At 44.6% G+C, this 12564-nt stretch overlaps 1 protein-coding gene across 1 annotated transcript in view; it reads right to left on the reverse strand.

The window, feature by feature from the left end:
- Nucleotides 1–1935: 1935 nt before the first annotated feature.
- LCP1 (lymphocyte cytosolic protein 1) overlaps nucleotides 1936–12564 on the reverse strand; it is a gene marked incomplete at its 5' end in the record, with an annotated part of 37163 nt that continues 26534 nt past the window's right edge. Inside the window, 3 exons of the mRNA XM_079721684.1 lie at nucleotides 1936–2172; nucleotides 5323–5447; nucleotides 8961–9084. Coding sequence (XP_079577810.1) covers nucleotides 2040–2172; nucleotides 5323–5447; nucleotides 8961–9084 — 382 coding nt within the window. The 3' untranslated portion in view covers nucleotides 1936–2039. The remainder of the gene's footprint in view (nucleotides 2173–5322; nucleotides 5448–8960; nucleotides 9085–12564) is intronic.

A 12564-nucleotide genomic window follows, 5' to 3' on the forward strand; every position in this document is an offset into this window, starting at 1 on the left:
TGAGAATTTGTGTCTTAAACCTTTCATTCTGGCCTCCTCTTTGTCCACCCCCCTCCAACTTACTCTTCAGCTTCCCGCGAAAATATTTCTCCTTAGATGGCGTCCTCTGTTGTGAGCCTGTGTCACCCTGCCTGCATCAATCGCTCATCACAGCTGTCAGTGGAGTTGTTTATCATCAGGCTTTCCTGATCAGCTGAGCACAATGCCTGCCTCATTTACAGGTGTATTCCCCAAACCGTGCGCAATGCCTGGCACATTTCAGCCCTCAGTGCGTGTTGGCTGAATGAATGAATAAGCTAGGATACACTCTTACGAAACCTTCAGAAGACATCCAATACAGGGAACATTTTATTTGGAGAGAACTTGAGCATTACTTCATCTTCATTGTCCTTTAAGGCAGTAACATGCTTCCTGGAGGCAGATGGGGGAGAATTGTCTGAGGCTACATGGTGAAGTGCAGATTAAGACAAAGCCAACCGCTTTGCATTCAGATGCAGCAGAAACACAGGTTATGGACCGGGAGAAGCCACAGGTCGGCTTCCTGAGCCCACTGCCAAGGAGCAGATCTGGGGTGATGCATTTTCGATTGCTTTGAAAAATGGCTAAGTTCCACTACATACCACCCCTAAAGAAGATACCTCATTGATGAGCCCTTCCACCACAATAGAGGGGGTCTAGTGTTGGTGCCCAGTGCTCTGTTGCTATTTAGCCTTTGGTAAGCTTTCAAGGAAATTGCATAGTCTATTAGAGCTGCTCAAATTCACACTGTTCCTCTGGTTTTATTTTGGAATTCTTTAACTATCCAGTCATTAGCTCTTCGCAAAGCAATGCAGCCAGTTCTTACCCAGCTTGACACCTGGCTAGGTATGTGTGTATGTGAGTGTGTGTGTGTGTGTGTGTGTGTGTGCTGGGGTACGGGGGTGAGGTGGGGGTCACTGGTCATTGGCACATATGGCCCCTGGGAGCTTGAGGGTACCAAAAAAGTAAACATCGGTCCTATGGCCTGGCAGCAATCACGTGCACTATGATCTAAGAACAAATGAAATCAGAGCAAGATGGTTCCCAGTCACCAGATATCCAGCCACACCACAATAACTAGATCTAACACACAGAGCTACATACACGGAGAGGCAGCACCCAAGAACAGATGCTTTGTTATGGCTCTGCACTGCCCCCTAGTGCCTTGCTGCTCAATGACACCCTCCTTGGATAGAACCTTCCACCAAGAGTTAAGTAAGAATCTATTTGAAGGCACAGTATTCAAGATGTTAGATCTGGTCAGAGCCCAAATCGTAGGGTTAAAAACAGAGGGCTTCCTATTGGCTGAAAAAAAAAATCTGATGACATTTGGGACCCTAGTTCTGAGAAAAGGCTCTGATGATGAGCCTTAGGTCTTCAGGTTACCAGAGACTCTTGGAGATCCCAACAGCCTGACTGATTGGTCAAATGATCCAAATGGCCCCAAGAGGAGGACGGCCGGCAGAGGTCGGCCACAGAGAAGGCAGAGTTCTGAGAGAGTGGAGAGCAAAGTCACAGGGAGACAGGGCGCAGAAGGGCTACACGAAGGAGGCTCGTAACAGATCAAACGCTGGCCTCCAGAAGCCGGTTTTAGGGCTGGTCTGATGGTTCTCCCCTCCTGGTTCTCACCCTAAACAAGAAAGCAGCCGATTTAAGCTGGTTTGAAAGATTATGTTAAAATTAACAACACTACCTACAGCTTCTATACCTGACTATAATGGCAAAAGCAGAAAGGGTGCCTGGAAAATAAATTCTTTTTGTCTCTAGATTTTCAAAGCAATCAATTCAATAATAAAAAAAATATTTGTAAGAGACTGGGTCTTTTGCAAAGAATAAAGCACTTTTTGTTAAATACACGAAGGCTACTTGGCTGAACAGATACACATTTTTTTTTGGAACCTTGTATAATGTCACCAAGTTGAAAACGTTGGAATGGTTGGACTTGTCCCCGTGTTTCCTGGGAGCACCCAGTGCTGAGCAGCCAGAAACGCATGTGCGCCTCCAGTCCTGCCCGCTGGGCCTTACACCCTCTTCATTCCTTTCCCCATGAGGCAAGCAAACACTGTCATGACCATCTTGGGGTTCACTTCAACCAAGTCTTCTGGAAGGGCATATACTCTTGCTCCAATTTTTCGGGCCATAGAGATGGCGTACCTAAAAGAGAAAAGAGGAAGAATGAGAGGAGCCTAAGCAAGTACGAAGGGGACCCCTGAGGATCACAGTTATAGTCATTCTATATAATCTATACTATATACTCTCTACTCTGCACTATAAACTATCTGCTATACAGAGCTCATTCCTGGTACGGCTGGAGCCAATCACTGGGCTCCTCCCGAGACTCGAGGGCAAATGCTGGCCTGATAAAGCTCCTGACTCCGTCAAACTTGCTGTCCAGCCTCGTGATAATTACCAAATTTATTATTTGTCCTTAGAGAGCTTCCTAGCTAGCACCACTTTTGGTGCCTACAGCATGCTTATTTGCTTAGGCTGTACAGTGGCAGAAAAAGTCATAGAACTGAACAAGAGTGTGTGCTAGGGAAAGTCTGCAGACACCATTTCAACTACAGAAACATTTTTACAAGGCAGAAAAAAGGGGAAATGCATCTGTAATACCTCGACCTTACCCATCAAGTCCTTTCTTGTTCCATTCTAATCCTCGCCTCCATGTATGTGTATTTATTTATGATACTATAATAGTAGAATAACCAGAGTTTTATATTACACATTTTTCACGTAAGATCACCATAGCTGTAGCAGAATATTTTTGCTCTGTTTATAGTTATATGAAGATAATTTTTATTAGCTGTAGTCTATCTTCAAATGAGCCCACACTATTACCTGGCAGTTCTTTTCTTCTCCTCATTCATTATCTAGTAACTTTTTTTTTTTTTTGAGGTACGTGGGCCTCTCACTGTTGTGGCCTATCCCGTTGCGGAGCACAGGCTCCGGACGCGCAGGCTCAGCGGCCATGGCTCACGGGCCCAGCTGCTCCGCGGCATGTGGGATCCTCCCGGACCAGGGCACGAACCCGTGTCCCCTGCATCGGCAGGCGGACCCTCAACCACTGCACCACTAGTAACTTCTTGCAGTGGCTACTCCAGAGATTCTCCATTCCACCCAAAGCCCCATTACTCCCTTTGCTCTCCTGAAATAACTTTATTCTTACTTTATTGATCAAATTAATTTAAGAGCATTGGGCCAGAGCATCCCCATTCTTTCTCCTTGTCCATCTCTCAATCACTTCCTCTATATTAATTATTAATGAAATAAAATTAATTTTCCATTATAAAATAGAGGAAAAATTATTAAAAAGTTAGAAAATAGAGCTTCAAAAACCAAACAAACCATGCACAATCCTGCCACCATAGCCACCTTTAGGATTCTATATAATTCTTTTTACCCATTTTTCTAAGTAATTTTGTATCTTGCCTTTACAGGACAGTGCTTAGGAGCCTGGGCTCTGAAGTCAGACTTTGAATTTCAGTTGAACCACTTGATAATTGTAAAACCTTGGGCGAGTTCCTTAAACTTAATCACACCCCTCTTGAACATCTATAGGTTCAAGGCCTTTTTTTTTTTTAATTTCTGGGTCTTCATCCATGTTCTTCCCTCTGTTAGAATAGTCTTCCTAGCTCTTTCACCTGTGCAGCTCCTTCTTTTTTTTTTTTTTTTTGCGGTACACGGGCCTCTCACTGTTGTGGCTTCTCCTGTTGCGGAGCACAGGCTCCGGATGCACAGGCTCAGCAGCCATGGCTCACGGGCCCAGCCGCTCCGCGGCATGTGGGATCCTCCCAGACCGGGGCACAAACCCATGTCCCCTGCATCGGCAGGCGGACTCTCAACCACTGTGCCACCAGGGAAGCCCCCTCCAGCTCCTTCTTCCTTGTCCTTTCAATCCGTCCCAGCTTCGATGTTATTTGGTAGAGCTTCAGTTCCCTTCCTGTCCCCTCCACAGCACCCTGGGGTCCTCCTTCCACACCATCCCTCACACTCTACTGTAACTGCTGTTGAATTATTTCTCTTCTCTCCATTAGATCGTGCTAAACGTCAGCATACCAGGAACGCACATCTCCACTTTCCCAGACTGGGCACAGAGAGAAGGGCGCTGCTGGGATGAGATACACAGCAGGGCTGCTGGGCACTAGTCATTCGGTAACCCTGGACTTGCGTTATGGGTTGAATACTGCCCCCCAAAAAACGTATGCAGAAGCCCTAACCCCTGGTACCTCAGATGGTGATGTTATTTGGAAAAAGTGTTATTTAAGGTATAGTTAGTTCAGATGAGGTCATGCTGGGGTAGGGTGGAGCCCTAATCCAGTATGACTGATGTCCTTATAAGAGAGGGAGAAGAGACACAGACATACACACACAGAAGACAGCTACGTGAAGCCACAGAAACACAGGGAAGGCCATGTGAAGACAGGATTGGAGTGGTACGTCTATAAGCCCAACGATGAGGGAGGTGTGGGACAGATTCTCCATCCAAGCCCTCAGGAGGAACCAACCCTGCCGACACCTTGATCTTGGACTTCTAGCCTCCACAACAGTGAGAGAAGAAATTTCTGTTGTCTGAAGTCACCTTGTTTGTGCTATTTTGTTATGACAGACCTAGGAACTAATACAGCCTGCTCTTAGAAAGGCACCTCTCTAGGGTAGAAAGGCACCTCTCTAGGAAGGCAAGCTTTCCATAAAGACCAGATAGCAAATATTTCAGACTCTGTGGGCTTTGTCACAACTATTTCAACTCTGCTACTGTATCAGGGAAAGAGCTATAGAAACTATGTAAATAAAACCTGATGTATAAAAGCTGACAACAGACCAAATTTGGGTTCTGCTGACCCTCATTCTACAAGTAAAGCAAATGGCAGTTGCTCTTAAGCTGGAGAAGACTCTGGTCTTGAACCCCACCCCTGCCCATGCATATCCACAGATATTCACAAATAGAATGTTTATATTTGCACGCACCATGTACAAACTCTATTCAGGAAGCCTCCCATAGATTATGATTAGGAAATTGGTTTTATGAAATTACAGGCTTGCTTATCAATCAGAAGTCAACTGTTTTCAATTTCAATTGTTTCAATTGTTATCAATCGGTTTTGTCTTGTTCCCTCTAACACCTGGAGCCTTAAACTGCTATTGCCCAGTATTGAAAATAATGATGATGGGACACAGTACGTCATGAGAAGAAAAAGCATCAACAGCGAACCTACAAGTGTTTGCATGAAGGCACAGGCACTAGGGTTTACAGCTACCCAGAGGCCGGCTCATCCTTCCTCCCTGACCCCAGGTTTATTTACGTACTTTGCATTGTTGAGTTTCTCTTCGTCGTTCAGGTTTTCTGTCTTCAGGAGGTCATAGTTAATGGAACCTGGTTGAATGGCATCAATGAGATCCAGGACGGGCAGACTTGTACTAATCTTTGGGTCCTGCATAGAGAGAAAGCATGGGTTTTAACAATATGCTCCCAAGTTACTTCTATTTGGCTCAAGGAAACTGAGTGGTTCTTTCCTCTTAAATACGAATATATACAGCCTGGTGTGGGAAATGCCACAGTGCCGCACATGGTGTTTCAAACCAGTGGTCATTTCTGTAGGGGCATCACTAGTAGCTTCCTGGTGGTTCACTAAGTGGAGGAAATCCATTGTCTGCCAACAGGCAGGGAGTCATTCCCAAATAGTGAATGGAAGGAAGTTAGAGCAACTGGAGAAAAGCAGAGAGGTTGATATATAGTATGTTTCATTCAAGTACTGGTTATTAGTAGAGGAAGGGATGATTTGAAAAAGAAACCATCAGAAAAGAGAGACTAAAGACATTAAGAGGAACCCCGCGGGCTTCCCTGGTGGCGCAGTGGTTGAGAGTCTGCCTGCCGATGCAGGGGACACAGGTTTGTGTCCCGGTCTGGGAAGATCCCACATGCCGTGGAGTGGCTGGGCCCGTGAGCCATGGCTGCTGAGCCTGCGCGTCCGGAGCCTGTGCTCCGCAACGGAAGAGGCCACAACAGTGAGAGGCCCACGTACCACAAAAAAGTAAATAAATAAATAAAAATAAAGAGGACCCTCGCTTCATTTTCAGGGGACATCCCAGAGGTGACAGGCAGGGAGAGTGATGCGGGCTCAGTTGGATGGGATTCAGTGAATGCCCCTCTTCTGGGGACCTTAGGGAAAGAAAAGGGTCCATAGGTCCAAGTAGACAGTGACAGCAATTATGTGATCAAATGCAATGACTGCAACTAATATCCATTGGTGTCTCACAGTTTGTTCAGCACTTTTTATAGGTTATCTCACTTACTGCTACAAGCCTTGGATGGAGGCATCTAATCTTAATTTACAGCAAGCAAAGGGAGTTTCTGAAGTTAAGTGGCTTGCTAATAAGTGGTGGGGCTGGGATCTGAACCCAGGTATTCTGACTTTAAATCTTGGGCTCTTTCTTTGGCGTCTGTAAACAGTTTGATGGACACACGCAAAGCTGTGAATGTTTTTTTTTTTAAAGGTTCTACCTGATTTTTTTTTTTAAAGGAACATTATTTATTTATTTTTTGGCTGTGTTGGGTCTTCGTTGCTGCGCACGGGCTTTCTCTAGTTGCAGCGAGCGGGGGCTACTCTTCATTGTGGTGCGCTGGCTTCTCATTGTCGTGGCTTCTCTTGTTGCGGAGCACAGGCTCTAGGCATGCAGGCTCAGTAGTTGTGGCTCACGGGCTCAGTAGTTGTGGCTCTCGGGCTCTAGAGCGCAGGCTCAGTAGTTGTGGCTCACGGGCTTAGTTGCTCCGCGGCATGTGGGATCTTCCCAGAACAGGGATCGAACCTGCGTCCCCTGTGTTGGCAGGCGGATTCTTAACCACTGTGCCACCAGGGAACTCCCTGTGAATGCTTTTAAGGTGTAAATGCACAAAACTCTGCACCTGTGAGTACAGACATGCCGAGGCAACTGTGTGTCACCATCTGAGCATAGTCAAGTTCAAACACCTCATACCTTGCGGGTCCAGATCAGAACCAATTCTAACAAAGAAACAAGACACAGGACCCCTGCAAGATGCTAGGTCTCCAGCACTGACCCTCTGTAGAGGTAGAATACTATTTTAAAAAATAGAATGGGTCCATTTTTATTTACTTCTGGGTTATGTAAGAACTACCACAAAATTAAGATCAATATACATATAATCGTAATCTGATTTCCACCATTAGCCTGAGCTTCTATCTCCATAGAATTTTTTGGTAAAGAAGCACAACGGAAGCAAAATGGAGAGATTTGAGTTTCACCTTCTTTCCTACTTCCTTCCCACAGTCTTGGTGGGCTGACAGGCAGCGAGATGGCCAGCAGCTGGCAGCGTTCATAGGTGAGGAGGGCCCAGGACTGTTTCTGCGATGGTTAATTGGGGTGCGCTGTGCTCAGTTTTTGAAGGGTTTCACTTAAAAGCAGTATGGGGCTAATTTGACATTTTCCTTTTGTGGTCCTTTTGACCTAATCAATTCCGCAATGACTCAGTGAGAAGACAGGAGAAAATTAGCCCAGAGCATCACAAGAAGCAAAAAATTGCTAAACATTCCCAAGAGTGAATCCCCACAGGATCACCCCAGAAGCTGCTGGGTAATGAAATGGGATGCATTCCTGTAAAGTGGCAGCTGTTTTACAGAGCGACGCACGCCCGGGGCTATTCACTTCACAGCCATGGTCAAGTGACCTATAGATACTCTCCACTCTATAACCTCACCTCGCAGGTGAAAGGTGCTTTCCCCTCCCTGATGGACACCACCTGCAATTACTAGCTGTAACCTCAGGAGTTCAATGAGCCCCCAGTTTCCTCACTATAAAATCAGGAAAATGGTGGGACTTCCTGGTGCTTCAGTGGTTAAGACTCCACGCTTCCACTGCAGGGGCCGCGGGTAGGATCCCAAGTCAGGGAACTAAGATCTCGCATGCCGCCCGAAGCAGCCAAGAAAAGAAAAACATCAGGAAAATGGTAAAGCTGTCTTCATCATGTCTGTGAAGAGGAAATGAGGAGCCCCCTGTTACAAACAAGGAGCCCCTAGTACTGAGACCACGCTCCATCCTGGGAGCACCCCTCTACTGTGCTGTTCGCCACCGCCTTCCCAAATCTCCTTCTGGAAGGACTTGCTCACATCTGTCACCAGCCTCCACTTCGACCTCCAGGCCAAACGGATGGTGAGCAGAGGGAAGACAGAGCTGGCCGCTTCCTGTGCTGAGCTCCCAGGGACTGGGCACTCCTGGTAGAGCCCGGCCTACAGATATACCTTCTGCCCTTTCTGGGAGGGGAGAGATTTTCATTTTTTTCTTGATTTTGAAGAAGAGGATTGATAGCATGACGAACTGCCTCACCCGCCCTGTTAATATAACTCTGCAGGGGTCCCTCTCCGCCATCTTGACCTTTAAGCCAGGAAAATGTAGTTAAGATATGACGCAGACATTATATGGTCAATCAAGTGCGCAGGGCCCTTGAGGAAGGATCCAGCTAATGTATAAAACATGAGTGAAGAAATGTAATAAAATGTCATGCTGTTATTAATAAAAGTGGGATTTGGATACAAGTAAGCAACTGCTTTTTTTTTCAGAGAAAAAAACATCCCATGGGAGATCTTTTAGCATTTTACATTTCACCCTCATTATGTTAACAATCTGAACCATGGAGCTATGCACATTTAAAAAACATTATATTTTACATTACTTTGGAAGAACAACGTCTACAATCCCGTGTAAAAAACGAGTGGGTTTTTAAAATTAATTATTATGGGAGAGAACGACAAGAAATCTGTCAATGAAATGGCCTATGAATGTCAAAACAATAATGGGTCATTCAAGCAAAATCAAAACGGGAGGGCGAGCCTCAAAGACCTCACACTGAAGGTCACTCTTGAAAACAGAGTGGAAGCAATAAAGATAAGCATAATGCTCAGGTGGCCGCGAGCAGGAGACACGCGTGTTACCTTGAAACTAGAGATGGATGAACTTTTCTCCGCTTCCTTCAATGTTTCATTCACCCAGTTGACAATAGTGTCATCGTTGACCTTCTGCCCACCTCCAAGTTCTTCAAGAATATTCAGTGTGTACCTGAACAAAATCAAGAATGATTTCTGGAGAAAAGTTGCTAAAGAATTCACTATTGTATAGCACAGAGAACTGTACTCAATACTCTGTAATGACCTATATGGGAAAATAATCTAAAAAAGAGTGGATATATATATGTGTATAAGTGATTCACTTTGCTGTACAGCAGAAAGTAACACATTTTAAGTCAACTATACTCCAACAAAAAATTTTTTAAAAAGAATTCACTATTCACAGAGAGTCAGCAGCATAGAAAATTTTTTTTTTTCCTGTCACAGAAGATGGCCTGAACACCATTACATCTGAGGAAAAAAGAATATGTAATGACATTAGTTCCTTTTAGAATAACAAAATAGAACTTAATACTTAGAGTGAGATGCAGAGCGCATACCACTGTCATTGTACAGAGAGAAAGCAGAAGAGAAGCAGGGAAAGGAAAATGAAATAAAGGATTTGAACCAGTAACGCTTTTCTTAAAGGAACTATGAAAATCAAGGAACAATTCAATGTTAGAAAAGCCCAAGCACATATCCAGAAAAAAACTATAATTCAAAAAGCTACATGTACCCCAATGTTCATAGCAGCACTATTCACATTAGCCAAGACATGGAAACAACCTACATGTCCATCGACAGATGAATGGATAAAGAAGATATGGCATATATACAAAGGAATATTACTCAGCCATAAAAAGAATGAAATAACGCCATTTGCAGTGACATGGATGGACTTAGAGATTATCATACTAAGTGAAGTAAGTCAGACAGAGAAAGACAAATATCATATGATATCACTTATATGTGGAATCTAAAATATGATACAAATGAATGTATCTATGAAACAGAAACAGACTCTCAGACATAGAGAACAGACTTGTAGTTGCCAAGGGGGAAGAGGGTGGCCAAGGGATGGATTGGGAGTTTGGGGTTAGGAGATGCAAACTATTATATATAGAATGGGTAAACAACAAGGTCCTACTGTATAGCACAGGGAACTATAGTCAATATTCTGTGATAAACCATAATGGAAAAGAATATGAAAAAGAATGTATATATATATATATATATATATATATATATATATATATAAAACTGAATCACTTTGCTGTACAGCAGAAATTAACACAACATTGTAAATCAGCTATACTTCAAAGCCCAAGCAGCCAACATAATAAAGAAAAAATATAAAAGAGTTTCCTCTGTGTATCACAGAAGTAGAAATATTGGGAATACACATTAATCTCTAGTTAATCTCTAGTTTGAGGGTAAGAATTGCCTTAGATACATACTGTTATGAGAAGTGGGTTTTGCAGGGGAAACATTAAGAAGATGCTTCAAGCTCTTAAAATTCCATGGAGCAGAGAAGACTCACCATTCCCCAAGCTAATCTCTCTCAAAGGGTAAACACAGGGAGAGAGCCAAGCAGTAGGGCAGGTGGGCAGGTCTGCTGGCCTCACGGTTCAGCCTTGTAAGGGGGGAGGACTCTCTTACCTACGAAAGACTAGAATTTCAGTGTGTGTTGTCCAAAATGAAACTCAAGTATCGTGCCATTGAGTCCTGTCTGGAGGGCCTCCCTAAATGAGGTCACCCTCCATTTGGGTGCCCAGGGTTTTGCTCATTACGTAATCCATCGGGTATCTTCCCCAGTTACTGCTTCTGTGCTAAACATAGTTCTTCCACGATGGTTTCCAAGTGTAATCTCGGAAACAGGAGCAATGCCCTGCTTCCTTCAGGTGAAAGCGCTTTCCTATCATTGGCGATGGGGAGGAAAAGGGTTTCTGCAACTTTTCTTTATCAAAACAATAAAATCCTGTGGACCAATCTGGCATCTAAGTCCTCTCAGTGACACCTCCCCAGACTCCCTCACATCAGCTGGTTCCTCTTCATTCTGCCTTTTCTAAACTACTGTTCCGGTCATGTCATTTAAAGTGACTCTCTGAGGCCCAAAGAACACAGATCAAATTCCTTAGAATGGCACACGAGTCCTTTCGCAATTTGACCTGAGTGTCCCTTGTCAGTGCCTCTCTCATTTCCTCCTTCCCCTCCTTCTTCAAGGCTTTGTGGTCACACACACTCATGTTCTTCCAGCTGCACAGAACCATCAGCAGCTCACCGACCGCACCACGCGTCCTCCTGCCTCCTGCTTCCATGACTCAGGTGTGCGCTCTGCCTTGGATGTCCTTCCTCTCTAGTGAATTTCTAATCCTGAGAACAAGTCCCAGTTCAAGCATCATTTTTCTGACCCATGCAGTATATTAATCATTATTGCTACACTTGCTTCCAACCTGTTTCCCAGAGCTTTTGATGGAGTTGATGTGCATGTCTCTGCCTACCTCGTGCCCTTGGACAGAGTCCATAGACCATTTTCATCTCAGTGCTTTCACGGGTTAGCTGAGTGCCCAGTACATACTGGGTATCTAGCAAATGAAAGAGTAGAGTAGTAGATGAAACTAACAGAATGATTTTCTCCCAGGAAAAGCAAGGAGAAAGTCAAGATGGGAAATGCTTAGTCTGCGCCCAGAGATGGGACCAAAATGCTAAGGAATGACGAGTACAAATGGGATAAGTTCCAGTTAGATTTTCAAAATATTACTGGTTTGGAAAAAGGCCTGAGGTTTGATCCTATCATTTATGTCATAACCGGCTTGTTTCCTAACAGCATGTGCATTAAGTTACCAGCATTTACTATACCATGTAAGAATTTCTGCCTAGTCCACTCATTAAGAGATGGTGGGTTAGTGTTTGTTTCATCAGGTCACGTCCATAAATAACCTGAGAAACAGACTAGGTTTAATCTTCCAGCAGCCTCACTCATCTCAGGACCGAACTCTCACTTCCCTTTGCCAGGAGGCCCAGCCTGCTTTGTTGACTCTCTCCAGTGGACAGGAGCCGTGCTTTCAAGCCACTCCTTGAGTGAGGGAAGAAAATGAAGCAGAGGAGAAGCTCACCCTTATACAAAAGTCTATTCATGCAAATATAAAAGGCCACAAAGGGACAGGGAGACTTAGACACAGAACACCCTGGAGGCAGCTGACTGCATTCAGGGGTCTGAGAATAGCCCCTCATGGTGGCACACAGTGGTCGGGAGCACAGAGTTGTCCTTCGGCCGCCTCAAGGGAGATGTGGAGGTTTAAAAGGAATCAGACAGCTGCTTGTAAGGACATCAGAAAAACAAAGGGAAGAAAGGCAAACATTTAGGTTGGAGACCCCAGTCTAGAAAGTCCATGAAGCACCAAATGTAGATGCAAAATTGAAAACAAAAATCAATTTGGCTTGTGTCTTCCTAGGATTTTCCTTGTGACATAATCATTCCTTATCATGAAACATGTTTTGGGGGGACTGTGCTATTATTAAATGGAACCCTGCAGACAAGATCCCAGTATCCCTGGTGTTTGCACACCACGCGATGCTGAGAAGCCAAATGAAGTGCCCCATGAGCTCCAGCTTAAGCCAAGGGCCTCATCCAACAGCAGACGATGGATGG

Source organism: Hyperoodon ampullatus (genome assembly GCF_949752795.1).
Source record: "Hyperoodon ampullatus genome assembly, chromosome: 16".
Taxonomy (NCBI): Eukaryota; Metazoa; Chordata; class Mammalia; order Artiodactyla; family Ziphiidae; genus Hyperoodon; species Hyperoodon ampullatus.